At 42.6% G+C, this 17,739-nt stretch overlaps 1 protein-coding gene across 1 annotated transcript in view; it reads right to left on the reverse strand.

The window, feature by feature from the left end:
* The window catches only part of LOC125284982 (opsin-5-like), a 30,021-nt gene that overhangs the window by 7,446 nt on the left and 4,836 nt on the right, over nt 1-17,739 (reverse strand). The window contains exon 5 of the mRNA XM_048229165.1: nt 13,176-13,232. Within this exon, the coding sequence (XP_048085122.1) occupies nt 13,176-13,232 (57 nt within the window). The remainder of the gene's footprint in view (nt 1-13,175; nt 13,233-17,739) is intronic.

Raw genomic sequence — 17,739 nt, forward strand, 5'->3', positions numbered from 1 at the left:
GTGTGTTCCTAGACACGGGGCAAAAGCATGGTGGGAACACCGTGTCCCAAAAATCTCAGTCCTTTACTCCGAGACATCTGGTCAGCCTCAGGAACACCAGTGACGTCCGGCACCAACCACGCGGTGGGATCAATGCATTTTTTAACATTATGGAAAATTCTTTCTGCTGAACGTTTGAATGCCATAACAAGGCCGTAAAAGCCCGGTGGGGCAAAAGCCTGGCCACCTGAAGTCTGTTATTATGCCCGTTGGCTTGATCTCAACGGTGCACTGCTAAGAATAGTAGCTCCCCTACCAAGCGAGCTTTACACAGCTGGTGTTGTGAGAGCCCAGAGACTCTTGTTTGGGATAGAACGTGTTGTTTGAGGGATGCGCTTGACACCCAAGGTCGTGTTTTTCCTCTCCTTGTCCTCGAAGCCCCTCTTATTTTTTCATTATTATATGCATTTACTTATTTACCTTACTTTTTTGTTTACGAATGTTATGTTTGTCTGTGGACTTAAATTGGTAAAATATGTCTTGGGGGATAGTGAGAAACGAATTTCACTTACTGGCTGAAGAAATTCCAATAAAGCTGACTTTGACTTTGGAACCAGAGTGAACCAAATGAACGCAGATGCGTCTGATCCGAACCACGCCTGTGTCAGATCTGGACTGGCTCAATTTCAATCGGCTGCTCTCCGGAACAACTTAAACCCTCTGAACCAGAAGTACAGTCAAACTGTAACTTCCTTAATCTTATTGCCAAAAAGTTTACAATAGTGTTTGTTTACCACCTTCATTAATAATAGTGTACAATAGTGTTTACCACCTTCTATTACGATAGTTTACAATCCTGTACCAACTTCTATAGCGATAGTTTACATAATAGCATTTACCACTTTTATAACAATAGTGTACAATAGTGTTTGCCACCTTCTATAATGATAGTGTAGTGTTTACCACCTTTTATAACAAAACTTCTTCAGACAAGTTCACTATAATGTTTTCTGTCTACCACCTTCAAAAATGTTTCTTATTTTGTCATACAATAATTTATTGTGTTTTCATTGACATTATTTTCTCAGACAAGTTTGGCCAGGCTTACTGTAATATGAGGGCACTACCGCTAGCTTAATGATGCGTTATTTTTGCACCGTTCATTTCCATAATTTCTGTGTGTGTGTGTGTGTGTGTGTGTGTGTGTGTGTGTGTGTGTGTGTGTGTGTGTGTGTGTGTGTGTGTGTGTGTGCTATTCTGAGTCACCAGCACCATTCATTCAGCCCATTCCTTATGTACTGGCTTAAAAAGCGATTCCAGGGAAATGATACTCAGACACAGTGTTCATATTGGCTCACTGTAAAATGAGGCAGGTTAGAGGTCGGTTACAGTAATGGTGTGCTATTCACTGTGATCAAGACCATTCATTTCCCAGCCCATCATTTCTCAGTAATCATGAAACAGCAGCCGCCACTGTCTGGGCCAGATAGAGACCTGACCAGAGCCACGGGCATTCTAGAGTCTTTGCCTATGACTATGAAGAGGAAAAAGCTCATTTGACTACTTTCAGATTTTCTCCACTTTTTTTTTACTTCTTGCTGAAATACTTTCAGTACATCAGTTCCATTTGTACAAAATGCATTGTGAAAAAATGCCTGCATTGTAAAGAATTACTTTTAAACATTATTTAAAATAAGAACACCTGGAACACATGGAAAACTGTCAATGTCTATGTACAGCATGGGTCATCCATCGGGTTTACAGTCTCACTGCATGACTTTATTATACTTTATTAGACAGATTAGACTGTGTCTGTGTGTCTGTCACATTCACATTCAAACCAGTTGTTTTGTTCCTATCTGCTAATCACCTGCACTCAGACAGTCACCTTCACAGCACCAAATCTTCTGTGTGTGTGTGTGTGTGTGTGTGTGTGTGTGTGTGTGTGTGTGTGGTTTGTGTGTGTGTATGTGGTGTATGTGTGTGTGTTGCTGGGAGGAGCAGGTGTACTGCTGGGAGGAGGAGGTCTAGACAGCGCCAGTGAGCACCCAGGGGGCAGTAGCCATGGCGACTGACTGGCTGGCTGGCTGGGTTTGGCGCCACTACTGCCACTCACCTGCCCACTGCTGTGCCATGTGCGCCCAGCCGAGGCATTATTAGCGACCCAATCCTCCTATTAGCCCCAATCTCGACTGTTCCCTTGGCACATGGCAGTAGGCTGGAAGTTAGCAGTGCCTGGGAGAGGATCAAGGAGACGTTGGAGAGTGTTTTTGGCATCCTGAATGCACTCTGAATGTCCATTGAAACGATGAGAAGAGGAGCCACCGTGGTGCAACAGGACATGACTTAGCCAATTGTGCCAGAACTCAAGGGAGATGGGAAAGGGGAAGACTATATCAGGCAACGTCAGAGGAGAAGGACTCCTTTGACTGTTACCTAACTCCAGAATATAATTAAAGGCAGAAGACATAGCGCATCCTTGAATGAATGCTAAATGATCCATTATCAATGAATGCTTTTCTTTGTCTTTGTGTCCCATGCACACAGTAATAAGACCTAAGGGTTCAGCCTCCCTGGACAATGGGCTCAGATAAAACAGTCTTCTTGTCTACTTCTCAAGCTGTTTGACGTTCAGTTGACTTTGAATGATGAAATGGCTGTAATGAAATGATGCAAGTGTTCATTCCATTTTACATGATCAAACGCTGTTTGTTCAAAAGGACAGGGGCGCAGGGAGGCTAATGTTTTCCAACTTGAGCAGAAAGAGCAGAGCATCTCACCTCAGTGATACATTAACCTTTTAAGAGATCAACAGAGAAATGCCCAGCACCTCCCAATCAAGCTGAAGTGGTTTGATCGCCGCTGAATTGATCTGCCACAAGAGCCGTCCGAACTAATCACACACACCAAGCCTAAGCCTTAAACTCAATTACTGTAAAAGGCTGCAGAAACATCCTGTTCCCTTTGACCAGTGAGGGCAGCACTTGGGGGGGAAAAAAGCTTTCTGCTCTGTAACCACGTAGGGCTCTAAGGATTAACTGACCAGATCACAGCAGAAAGAGTGATTATTTAGCCTGGCATAGATGAAAAGAAGGTGGATGGTTGAGAGAGAGAGGAGTTAGTGTTGCTGACGCTCTTTTGAAGTTATCCTGGCATGCCCTGGCCTTGTTACAAGGCAAGAATCCCCCACCTCTACCCAAGAGTGTCTTCCTGTTCTCAGAAAGCTCCCCCTTCACCCCCGCCCGCCTGATATCAGACCACTCACTTCCTGTGTCTTTGATGGGCATGTCATGTTGCAGGGGACACCGACCTGAAACTCCACAGTTCCCTGTCTCATCGCATCTGTGTCACAATTACCGCCCGTCTGATGGAACCATGTTCACCACGGTGATGCCAGGAGTCAAGCAAGCTCTATGTTCCGGAACTGGGCGGTGTATCCTGGCAACCACTGCTAGTTGTGCAGGGCGCATGAGGGCGACCAGGGAAACAGCACCTGAGGAGATCTAAGAACATTCAGGAAATCTGCAGCCCCTGTCCTGTGGTTTAAAGCATCAGTTGCTGACCCTTCGTGAGACATTTAACAATGTTGATACATTCAACTTGTCTTTAGTGGTTAGGGCCTTGATTGCGGCTTACTGCGAGAGGAAATAGCAGCTGGTTTGAATCTCAGAGAAAGCTGACTATTCTATTATATTATCTGAAAGTAAACTTTCAGGTGGTTTTTACTGCTTGTACTCAAAAAATATGTTTTTATCCCCAATCACCAGTGAGGCTGGTGTAGACTAGATAACAATTCTCTCCCTTTCAACATGCCGGATGTTTTTAGTTCTCCTTCTCCATGTTTGTCTGTTCGGTATCCAAGCAACAAAGCAAAATATAGACCACAATATTTTTAGGGTAGAGTCCAGTCATAATGTTAGATACAAAGATACAGTATAAGCAACATGTGTATTATGCAACATAGTTTTTGACAATGTCATTGAAGCTTTTCCTTTATGAAATAATTTAATAGATTTTCCTGGGTACCACATAAGAAGAGTAAACATAGCAAAAGATATTGGACCTTTAAGTAAAGATTGATCTCAGAGAAATAATTATTCACATAAATAAAACATTACTTCCTAAACATATGACAAACACTTGGCTGCCTAGGATACGTTTTCCAGAGGTGGAAAAACACAGAAACTTCATGTGCTTTGGTCTTGGCATGTTTACACCCGCCTGGTTCCTGTTTGCTTTGCATTAAGGATAATAAACCACTCGCAGTGCACAAACATCAAAGTATAGTCATAGAAGAACCGAAGACCATAAAATACCCTTATCTCTTCACCACAGAGGTTTTTTCTATGCTCTGGCTGACACTATAAACACAGAGAGAGAGTTTCCCCCTCACTCTCTTCTTCAGTGGAGGAACAGTATGTTCTTCATGGCAAACTTATTGCAATAGAACATCTTGAGATGCACACCAGTGGGGTACAAACAGACCTCACCATGTCCAAGAACCAAGAACAGAATGTCTCCTTCGCCATGTGGCTGAATTGTGGAAACTCACCACCAACAATTGCATGGTGGACGACTTGGAAGGTGAAAGATTTTCCATTGGACAACTGACCATATTGGATTATGGGCACATTCCACACTACAGGGCAGGAGGTAGAAATGGACATGAACTCTCCCCAAGTGCACTGCCTTATTGTTTTGCCCTATATTAGATAAGCATCTATAGATCTATTGAACCTACTAGATTTATTCATTTTTAATGGATAAAAAAATATGCTAAGTAATATAAACATAGACCTCAGCCTATAGTACTCACTACAGTAGTGCAGTATACGATAGAGTCAAATGATTGCAGTGTCATAGCATAGAATATTGATAAGACTATAGAACTCAGAGACTCCAAAAATAACCTGGCATCAGGTGTACCTCTCCTTTAGGGACCTGGGGGGCAAAGAGGGAAAGTGTATGTGTGTGTGTTTGTGTGTGTGTGTGTGTGTGTGTGTGTGTGTGTGTGTGTGTGTGTGTGTGTCTGAGAGAGAGAGAGGGGGGGGGGGAAGGGAAAGTGTGTGTGTGTGTGTGTGTGTGTGTGTGTGTGTGTGTGTGTGTGTGTGTGTGTGTGTGTGTGTGTGTGTGTGTGTGTGTGTGTGTTTGTGTATGTTTGAGTATGTACTGTACTGTATGTGACCGTGTGTGCACATGTGTATGTGTGTGAGAGAGAGAGAGATGAGTGACAGTGGAAACACTGCGAAGAGGAAAGAGGGGATAATGATGATGACGGGCCTCAACGTGACGCTGCTCCCGTGAGAACATCCCGCTCTCGGACCGCTGGGAGAGTGACTCACCCTCCACCAGCAGGCCTCGGCAGAAACAGCAAAGCAGATAACGCCGCCAAATCTCTACCATGATGTGAGCATGCTTCGCTGTAACGGCATAAGGCATTATGGGTATAAACTGCCTGAACTCAAGTTTGAATTTTTTGGAGTGGAACTGATCAATCCAAAACATAATCTGATGATTATGTTTACATGGTATAGATAAAGATCATGTGTATTGTATTGTGACTAATAATGAGACATACATATAAAGTCACAAATAAACTGGTAAAATGAGGACTGTGGTAGTGTAGTGGCTAAGGAGCTGGGCTAACATGCAATACCCTGAAAAGATGTGGGTTCAATTCCTGGTTTCCACTATTGTGCCCTTGAGCAGGGCACTTAAAGGTACACTATGCAATATTTTTACCTTAATATAACCTCTAAGAAGCCAATTTGATGGTAATCGAAATTAATTAATAGGGGAATTGTTAACTTAGCATATAGAGCATAGCCGTATGGGTCGTTACTGAGAGAACCAGCAATGCAATTTCAAGAATTGTCGACCTGAAGACATCTCGCGAGAATCGTGAAACATTACCTTGTCAGTAGATATAGCTAAAACTGCATAGCCCTGAGTTGCTTTGGAGACAATGGCCCTTGTAAGTAGCCTGACGAGCCAGACCCACATTAAAATGTAGGGTCTGGGCACTCACCGTTCGCAGTGCTCAGTCTGAGGGGCGGGATAATCGGTTGTCTTTCAAATTCCTTCTGCACGCAATAGGACAGCGCTATGAGTCCCATGCATTTTCCCACCAGCGGAGCTAGTTGGCTAGTTCAAACTTTTGCCAACTTAAAAAAAGCTTAACTCGTGTCACACTTTTGGCCAACAGCAACATCCACCTTCTTTGTTTTCAAGTAGCAGGGAATTCAAGCCAAACGGTTGCAACTCTGCCATCAATCATTATGTTAAGCCCGCCTAACGACTCTATACACGATTTGATTGGCCTGATAGAAGTTTAATTTTTCGAGCTCACAAGCCAACGGAGAGTTGCTAGACTAGCCCTGGAAGCAAATGTAATTTGCTGCCGCTAGGGTGCGTCTAGATTTCTAGGCTACCTTGTAAGTGCAACAGGCACTGCTCTACAGATGGCAAGGAAATTGAAAGCGATTTGTTTGTTTTGAACTGGCAACTGGATGTTTAGAAACACGCACAAAAGCTGATCAGACTACTGCTTTGGTGACCTTTTAGGATCTCAGTAGACTGCAGCTGACCATACATTTCATCTGAAAGGGCAGGTGAAAAGGATTACTGGTCTGCGTCACTTTCGCCTTATTCTCAGATTACAAGGTTTAAACTACTTCGGGTCGGTTTCATAACATTTACTCAATTTCAAGATTGCAGCTCAGTCTGAAAGGTACAAAATCCCTGTTTCATGGTATGTCTGATCCAGAATGCATTGCAGAATAATCTGCCATCGGTAGATTAAGATCAACATTTCCTGTTAACATTCAGTTTATGTAATGCAATTTACATCTGTATTCATCTGCATCTTCATTCTGCACTCAACGAATGTAACCACAAAAAAGTTTGCATTCACATAACACAGGTTGCATGTTCATTGCATATACATAGACAAATACACACACTGGCATACATCACATCATCTAAGAAGTGGCATATGCATGATGCATGTCTGTTTTTCAACTGTTGTACATTGTTGGTTATCTTGTTTATCATTATTATTCAGAAGGGAGAGTGTTGTTGTTGTACCCCAAAACACAAACAACAAAACAAACAAACAAACAAACAAACACACACACACACACACACACACACACACACACTGTATACTCTCCGTTCTGTCTGAAACCCCATTAGGTAGAAAACACAGATGCCACAAAGTTTCTCTCTCCAGCAGTAATTAAGTGTCGGACTGGTACATCATGCTCATGCTGCCATTGTGTTCCCAGAGCCTGACCTATAGGCCACCCAGCAGGCTAGATGATACTCTTGAAAGTATGAATGTAATTTGGAAATGTGCCAGCTGAGTTTTCCCTATCATAACTTTCACTTCTTGAGAAACAGGTTTGCTTGAACTCTGATTATGATATGAAAAGTCACTGGTGCAGTTTTGTGTATTCAGAAGTCAGGAGAGGATCATAGCTGGGTCTTTAAGAAAGACAAGGAAATCAAGAAGCCATTTCTCTGAAGATCTATCTGTGATATTGAATTACTTGTCCTGCTCAGGGAAATGTTTCAGTTCCCTATTACAAGAGAGTTCAGATGTTTCAGGTTGACTGATTTACGCAAATAAATATGTTTTTGTGGTTTCAGCTTTCTTAAAACAGCAGAAACATCAATAAACATGATATGGAGCTCAGATATGTTGTCAGACATATTTATTATGACAAGAGCAAATCACAAACTTTTGTGTACCTGTAGAATATATAATTTTCTGGTATTTGACATATGCACAAATAATGCAAATTTTCGCAATTTTCCATCACTTGGATTCTCATGGATTTTATGTTAAATGGTAAGGTTTAATAAACTTGAACTGAATACAACAAAAATAATTTCTGCTGCAATTATAGTCCTGGGTTGGGTGAAAATTTCAGAGATTGCTTCAACTACAAATGGAGTCTAAATGTGGTGTGAAAGATGCAAAGGTCAAACAGAGGTCAACCACTGTGTGAAAGCAAGCAGGGCCAGCTGCACCCCTGCATTCCTCAACCCCAGGGTGTCATGCTCGATCACTATCACCTCCAGTCAGGTTAGGTGGAGTGAGGAGTGTCCACACACGCACACACACACAATCACATGCACACACACACTCACGCATACGCATATGCACACACACGCACGCACACACACACACACACACACACACAATCACATGCACACACGCATGCACACTCCACATAAACACACACACACACACACCTGGATCACATGCACACACACGAATGCACACACGCACACACACGCGAAACACACACACACACACAATCACCCGCGATATGCACACACACTCATGCACACACGCACATGCACACACAAACGCATTGATATTTCTTACACACACACACACGCATACACCCCGCATACACACACACAATCACATGCACACACTCACGCATACGCATATGCACACACACGCATGCACGCACACACATAAACACACACACACACACAATCACATGCACACACACACTCATGCACACACACACACACACACGCACGCACACACACACACACGCATACACCCGCATACGCATGCACACACATAAACACACATGCACACACAAACGTACACACTCATACACACACACACGCACACAATCACACACATACACACACACACACACACAGTCACACACGCATGTACACACACATACATACACACACACACACACAGACACACGCACTCACAATCACTCGCACACACACACACCCAAACATACACCTGTCACATTACTGCCCCCGGCCATGTCTCCTCCTTGCACTCCCTTCTGAACGCGATGTCCTCCAGCTCCTGCCCTGTACTCTGCTGCTCCGCTCAGCTGATGGGGAAGGAGCCACCCTCCAAGCCGCATACACAAAGGCGTCATTCACCCCCTCCCTGGACGACAGGAGTCTTATGCAACTGCCCCTCCGCCCTGCCCTCAGCCAACACTCCGAGGTCAAGCGCTGGGTGCACTCGTGTTCTTGGTGCACCTCACAAGTCCTAGAGGGCACGAGGGAAGGCTGCAACCAGGGGTGCCCGGACTGGAGTATATTCTGGACTGTGCTGAGCTGCTGAACTGCTGTGCTTTAATTTTTTGTGCACATTCTTTTTCTACTGTGTATGAATCACCTGACTATTCTTTACTGTTAGTTGGAATTCTGAGTTCTTGGAAGTCATTCATTACTGCATGTGACTTCTCAGTGGATCCATGCATCCTCGTCCTGATTCCTCACACTTTGACTCTATTACACTGAAGTGCTTTGTAACAGCATGCGTTTGGATGCAATGGATCCCTTCCCAATTCCTCATGCCCTTCCTCTGTTACACTGATGTGCATTATCGCTTAGTAACGGCATTTGAACAACACTCTGCCCTCTCCTACCTGGAACCCCATCAGGTGGATTACTGCTCTTAAGCACCAGTAGTGTGATTGCCGTCATCAGGCCAAATCCCCTGAGGTACACACGGGCTGTTGACACTGAGCCTAACCTTCAACCCTCAGCCCAGAGCGGATGGCTCTGGATTGGACCTGGCTCTGATTTGGCCCTTACCTGGCCCAGGACAGGGTTGGACTGGTTCCAAGTGTCAACCCATTTCTGGTAGGATAGAAGGGGCTAAACTGGAGAAGAAAAGGCTAGTTTGTTTATTTACACGGCACGATTCATGCTCATACACAAGGACACTAAATATATTGTTAAACAAAATACAATGTTACAAAGGAAGAGAGGATTAGGTCAGCAAAACAAAACAGAATATCAATTACAGGAATAAGAATAACAGGAATAACAAACAGAAAAAAAACAAAACAAATAAATAAAAAGCAACACTTCTGTAAACAACAGAAGCACCTGCTAGAGTGAAGTGCTTACAATCCCCAGACATGGGTGCACACATCCTGATAATATGTGCTGCATGAGTCTATATCTGCACTATAAATCACTTACGATGAAACATGATAACAATATTTCTCAACACGACACACACACATATACTCTATTCTTAGTTTGGCTCAAAGTGTCTGTTAAATAGTCAACAAATGGCATTGAATATGGTATTGACGGATAATAAATAACATGAGTAAATGTCAGGGTGAGATCATAGTGAAAAGTAATCAGGATCCAGCTCACAAAATGTGCATATTATTAAATCTATGATTCAGAGATCAGTCTGTCTGTAGGGCAATGAGTCAAAAAGACATGGAAGTTGTGAACATTTATTTTTGCTATGTGTCCTGCATCTGTTTTCTGACTCACTGCCCATAATCCAGACACGTCCCAGGCTAGCTTCCACACTGATATGCCATCAGGACCCAATTAAATTGGCCTGCTTTCTGTTCACAATCAGATTATACACGGCAATATCAACATGATTGAGTTACTGTCCGTCAGGATCCACTGAAGTCAAATAAGGCCAGACAAGACTGAGAGCATTACTCAGCTCTAAGTTTAGGGGAGCATTTGAGATCTGCTGAGATACCAAAACCAAAGATTGTATATGGCGGAGCAAGGCAGTTTGTCGTAGTTCATGTCTATGGGTGCGAAATGGGGATAGAGTCCTGTCTGCATAAAGAGGCGTTGTCTGTATAAAGAGTCGTTGATGTATTGATGAGCGTACGTAGCAACCAGCCAACAGCAGCAGAATAAATAACAGGCGCACACCTGATATAAGGTCGCTTTTCTCCAGAATGGAATGCTGAGAAATGCTAAAAATGCACCTGAAATAGGTCAGAAGGGTTTGAGGATCTTTTTGAGGAAATTCTGAGCAATGGCCATATACTTCAATGGCACAGTCCCCCCTCCCCCCCTAGCCTGGAAACCAAACTCTCTGACTTCGAAGAGAGTCTGACCTAGATCCATAGGCAAACGTTTATTTCCGGGTAGGAGGGCACAGTTTTGAGGTTTAAAATCATTGGAGTTCCTTTGAACCGCTTTGAACCAATCACTAACAACCGGCATTTCGTCATACAGAGAAGTTTCTCTGCATCACACCCATGTAGCCTACTAAACTAAAGTTTGACTCGGGTACGTTCGTATTTCAAGTGACAAAATTAAGGTAGGCCTATGACTAAAGTTTAGCTGACGATATAACATCCTACTCGACTGTGACTTCGTTCGTGACACTCCTGTTAATAGGCTAAACTCGAAAGAGCTAAAATAACTCACACCAACCTTATTTGCGCCTTTTATTCACATTTGCTTAAATATTTCATAAGCATAAGCCCTTTTCACTCTCTACGTTGATGTATTCCAAGCGGTCTGCTTCGGGGGCGGGGACGTGTAACGTAATCATTCTCAAGGACGCCCTTTGTTCGCTGGTTGGTTCGGCTGCCCAACTACCGAAATAAACGAGGGCGAATCAACCTATTCCAGACGGAGTACTGTAGGAAAAAGAAATCGAGCGGAAGTACTTAGGCAGGCAGAGGCCAGGCTACAACCTACCGCCCCCCCCTCGTGCGGTCCGGGTTCCCGGAAGTGGTTCCTGTTGAAATATCTTGCTCCGCCATGTATAATCTTTGCCAAAACCCAGACAAACTCTGTTTTGATTACATCTCCAATGGTCATGTTTGATAAACACCGCTTCAGATATCAGCTATCAGCTCTGGGTATTCCATTCACCATGCCTTATCTCTTCTACTGACAGACTAACATTCAACCACAACCCCTGTTTTGAATTTTGGATTGCACACTGCTGCTGCTGTCGGTCAACACAAACTCTTCACACAAACAGCCGAGTCTGTGTTGGTTTGCAGGGTTGGTTAGGGGGGGAGCTTATGTTGCTAAGTACAGAGGCGGGCAGTGTGTGTGTTGGTGCGGCCTACACAAAGCTGCTATTGAAGCTGACCGCTAGGCCCATTGCTCTGCTGCTGTTGAGGCCATAACTGTTAGTTAGGTCAGCCAAATAGAGATGATGCACTCTCTCTCATTCGCTCTCTTTCTCTCCCTCACTTGCTCTTTCTTTCGTTCTCTCTCTCTCTCTCTCTCTCTCTCTCTCTCTCTCTCTCTCTCTCTCTCTCTGAGGGGTCCATTGTTGTCTAATGATGGCAATCTGAGTCAGTGAGCACGTGGAGATTCTGTGTAAGACCCAGAGAGAGCTCCTACTGTCTCCCCAATACAGATGCATGCAACACACACACACACACACACACACACACACACACACACACACACACACACACACACACACACACACACACACACACATAATGTACGCACAAGAGCATGATTGCACACACAGACATTCATACTCACACCAACACACATAAAAAGTGAAAACAGTCCACACAGACATATTCACACAAACATATACCATAAGCATCAATATAAGTATATAGTAAAATTGTCACAGTCACAGAAAAAAAAACATTAAAATACTTTCCCCCCACAAATTTTGCTCATTCATGGAACTACTGTATGTTGGAAAAAGGTTTCAAAGACTTTATTCCAGCTTTATTATGTCACACTGCCCCCTTGCGGCAAAAGAAGATGCTAACCAATTTTGACAGAAACTACATCAACTTTGACAAAAAAGCAATTTTGACAGAAACTACATCAACTTTGACAAAAAAGCAATTTTGACAGAAACTACATCAACTTTGACAGAAACCAATTTTGACTGAAACTAGGCTACATCAACTTTCAAACAGAATGGCACTGCAAAACCTATACTTACATATTCCCTCAGTTCCTCCCCTAACACGTAGCCCATCGTTTCCCAACCTTGGGGTCGGGACCCCATGTGGGGTCGCCTGAAATTCCAAAAGGGTCGGATACTGGGTATCTTAAAATTGACCAGTACATTACATAATAATATACATTAAATAATAAAAATGTTTAAAAAAAAACTCATGAAATTACTGTAATATGGATCCTCCATTACAATCTAGTTATATAAAAATAAACTTTACAGCCCGCATGAGATCTTTTGATTGATCATTCGCAATCAAATTTGAAAATCAAAGTACCACTCTACTGGATGTTACAGCAGAGATGAGATGCGCGCTCTCACCACAAGTTGTGAATGATTGGGGTTGCCAATGTTTTGTGACATCAAAATAGGGTGACATTAACAAGAGACAATATGTAGAGAGAGAGAGAGAGAGATGGAGAAAGAGAGAGAGAGAGGTGGAGAGAGAGAGATGGAGATTAATAGCTACCCATCCCTCTTGATAGCAGAAGCTTTGAAGTTCCAGGTCTCTTAAGTAGCCCGAGTCCTAAAGGCACAGGGATGACATTCAGGAGGACACTTTATGGAGGACAGAACAGGAAGACACTGACCAGACCAGGCCTGAGGATGTCTGGTCTGTCAGTGGCAGGTCCTTTGACAGACAAATTATCAGGCCCAATCAGTCAGACAGCAGTGCAGATAAGAGGAGCTCGGGTGACTGTGGAGTGGAGATTAGCATTAGCATAGCGCTACGCTCATCCTGTACAGACAGACAGCCTGTCTGTACAGATTGAGTCGGAGTCTGAGTCCTTGGCCTCAATGCGCTAGCTCCTCTGTGCTCAGTCACTAAGTGTCTGGTGTCACTGACATCGTACCCTTCACTGCATTCTCGAGGGAAATGCTTCGCCATTGAGGGCAAACCAGTCTCTAACATGGTTATTACTGGGCTGCAAATTATTCAAACTTTTTTTTTTTTTTGTCACAGTTTTTATGGCAGATGAATAATGTATGTTACCATTGTGACGGCATAATGCAGAATAGAATCTCATGTCTAAAAGAGTCAATCATCACACTGGTCAAACTAGCTGTAATTTCTTCATTCACTGTTTTTATATTAATTAATAATGGACTTCATTTCTTGGACTTAAGGTGATGAGACACCTTACCAAACTTTTTTTTTTTTAGCAATGACACATAGACGGTTCCATGTGTTCTGATTGGATGATCATAACAATTTGCCTATAGATGACCAAAGAACAACATTGTTGCTCAATATCCATGGGAAAAGTACCAACAAAACAATACTCAGGAACACACTTTGTCATCAGCTTTACTGTCCAGTCCATAGTTCTACCCTCCTTGCGTCCACCTTCAAATGTACACCTGACTTACACTTGAGTATCACAAAAGTGCACTTGGCTATTTTTCTTCTTGAAAAGTGACACTTGGCCTCATTCCCTTTCTAGTTCCGATCCTCATCTTCTGTTCTGTGTTCTGGCCTGTGTTTCTCAGTCTGAGAGACTTAAAGCTTTAAACTCCACACTGCCTCTCTGTGGTCATAGCAGTACATGTGATCAAATAGTAAAGCATGCATCTACAAACAAAACACAACATATTGTGTTGAAAGAATGATGGTTTTAAGAGTAATTTGGAACTAGGAAGAGAGGCTTTGTAAAGAGGATAATTACGCGCTACCTTCACCTCTCTCTTCTACACAGTTCTCGCACGTGGAGAGAGCCCATTCATCTCTATAACAAACAAAGAATGGGAACACCATCACAGTCCTCTAAGAGCACTAGACACAGTGTGCCACCATAATTACAAGCTCGTGTTTGAAACCTCAGCTCTTGCTTCTGGGCAACACATATGCTGCTCTGTTTATTACCTGAGTATTGTGTGTGATTGGTTGAAAAGCCTCAGTGGAGAGATAGAAAGGATGAGTTATTTTCTGAGTAGATGCACTCTTTGTCTGGAAAAGTGTCATGGAGTTGTTTTGATGACAGAAGTATTAGTTTGTTACTCATTAGGGCAAAAAGGAATTGAGGAACCATATACGTGGACTGTGCAGCTTTTCTTAGAGCATAACATCTTTGGTGTCTCCATTACAATAGGACTGACACAATATTGTCTTCTGTTGCGTTTTGAGCCTACTCATTGTGACCATTGACAGTTGAGAACGCTGCCTCAGTGTATGTGTGTGTGTGTGTGTGTGTGTGCGTTTTCCCCAAAAAGTGTCTGGAGAGTAAGCTCTCAAACGAACAACTGCGCTTTCCTCCGTAGGCTTACACCTCTGTTGCAATGAGTTTGAATTTCTCAGTGACACAGGGGAGGCAATAAGACACAAAAACAACTCTAGATGTTCTTTTAACAAGCCTTTAACAATGGTTAGGTTTTTGATTTTATTGAGCAGAAGTGGTTATAAAAAAGTATATACAACTATTAATGGTTATCTATGTCCTTTGCAAACAGTTTGTCTCTAGAATTACAGTACTCCCTAAAACACTTTTTTAGTTCAAGCAAGCAAACTCTATCGAATGAGAGGGAGAGGGTCTGTGTCAGACAGCTCCTGAGCGTGTGTATTTAGAAGAGATTAGATATTAGATTAGATTCAGATTTATTGTCATTGTGCAGAGTACAAGTACAAAGTCAAAGTGAGTTTGCATCTAGAAGTGCAAAAAAGCAGAAAAGTGCAATGTGATCCACAAAGTATAGACAGGTGATGCATAGACAGGACAAGAAATAAAGTGCAGTGTAGATAGTAGTATGCCGTTGGTTTACAGAAGGTGGTTTAGAGTAATATAAATTAGATATAAATATGTGCAGTGTATTAGCAGTTACTTTATAAGAGCAGAATAAATATGGCTATGATATGAACAATGTATTCACAACATGTACAGATATATGGGTAACACTTTACTTGACAGTATCGACATAAGAGTGACATGATACAATCATGAACACATGACACTATCATGACACATGAACTCTAACCCTAATCCTAACCTCTAATCCTAATCCTAATCCTAACCCTAACTTTTTATGACAAAAACCGAATGACACTTAAAGCGATGATTCGGAGTAATTTCACCCTAGGATCCTTTGCACCATGACCCCGAGCCAGAACACCCTCCCAGAACCTGTTTTCCCTTGGTCGAACCCTGGTCGAGTAGCGCTGCCAGAAACTAATGACTTTCTGCAGGCGCTTATGGAACCTATAGAGTATCTTGTAAATTACCCCACTAATAATGCCCTGAATGGTACGAATTTTCTACAGTAGTACAACTATGTTCTTTACTCATAAAACGAGGCATTGAAAAGTTTGTAAGTACACCAGGAGTTTATTTAAATAACACTTGCCTGATGGATTCTACTCTCTGCTACTATCTACCGCTGTGTCAACGTTACTTCCGTGATTTGGGAAAAGCCCGTAAAAGTCCTGGCAGTCTACTAGGCTAGCTACTGATTGTTTTGCTTTTTTTGTGTGTGTTTATGTCAATTTTGATCCAATTTGACCATTTTGCTAAGCCTACCCAACATTTCTACCAGTCCACCCAAATGTAGTAGGCTTGAACCGGTCCTGCCCTGCATGGAGACATATTTCAGGATAATAAAGGAGATGTTAGCAAAACTTTAGAGATGATGCATATAATATCCCTCCCTCATTAATTTATTAGCGCAACAGCCCACATTCTCTAGTTCGAGGCTCCAGCGAGACGAGTTGAAATATATTATTTAACTCTGTAATTTCCTGATTGGGTAAAGTTTTTGTTTCTTTTTCTTTCGTTCCGCGGTTCTATAGGCTATCGATTGTAGGCTACCGCAAATTAACAGACAAAAGCCGAGCATAATTAAATTCATGGCTCCGTAGACCAGCAATCTAGAGAAGGCTCATTGTTTCAGAAACGCTGCAGATCATATAGAACCTCTGGGAACAGAACGCAGGCATGATTTTGTTGTCACAGCCATTGTATTAGCGCTAGTAGGCCTATGGAAAATTAACTCTATAGACCGGCGCGGCCACAAAAAAAAGTAAGAGATTTGATTGTGCGATGTCAATGTCGGTATGGAAAATTAACCAGTGGGCTGCTGTCAGCCCTTTGAGGGCCGGCGCTGTCAGAAAAAAATAAAATAAATAAATATAGCCTAAATCATAATTACATCGTCGATTCGGCCCAAAAATGCGTCAGCCCACTGGGAAAATGCCCTGTATGCCAGATGGCCAGTCCAGCCCTGCGTTCCACACTTTGAGAACCACTGCACTAATCATCCAAGAAAAAATAATGTATGGTGCAAGAACATAGTTACAAATTAGGATTTATCTTTCATATACAAATTTGATTATGTATAATTGTATACATCTTTTTTCATCATGAAATGTATTATGTATAATTGCATAATGCATACATTATAGGTTTTACCAAACAGATATATCTGTTCATAAAGTTATTATCACTCAATATTGTCCAGGCACAACCTATAAAGTAAAGAGGCACTTATTTACATCTATCTACATCAATAGAAAGTTTGCAAATATCTACATATCAACTGTATAGTAGTATAAGTATACTCTTTTGATCCCGTGAGGTAAATTTGGTCTCTGCCTTTATCCCAATCTGTGAATTAGTGAAACACACAGCACACAGTGAACACATAGCGAGGTGAAGCACACACTAATGCCGACGCAGTGAGCTGCCTGCTACAGCGGTGCTCAGGGAGCAGTGAGTGAGGGATTAGGTGCCTTGCTCAAGGGCACTTCAGCTGTGGATGTGGGCATGGGAGGGCGGTGCTCAACCACTTCCCCCGTCCACATTTTTCCTACTGGTCGGGGATCGAACCGGCAACCCTTCGGTTACAAGCCCGAAGCCCTAACCAGTAGGCCACGGCTGCCCCCATGTCCCCATTCCTCCAGCATGGCACAACATCACAGAGTTTAAAGTATGTCTCTAATGTAAATTGCATCTTGTTACACAAATTAGTATTACTTTTCTTGTGACAATGTCACAAATTTCTTTGGCGTAAATTAGACATTTACAAACAGTCATGCACGCTTTTCA

The sequence above is a fragment of the Alosa alosa genome, chromosome 20 (genome assembly GCF_017589495.1).
Source record: "Alosa alosa isolate M-15738 ecotype Scorff River chromosome 20, AALO_Geno_1.1, whole genome shotgun sequence".
Classification (NCBI taxonomy): Eukaryota; Metazoa; Chordata; class Actinopteri; order Clupeiformes; family Clupeidae; genus Alosa; species Alosa alosa.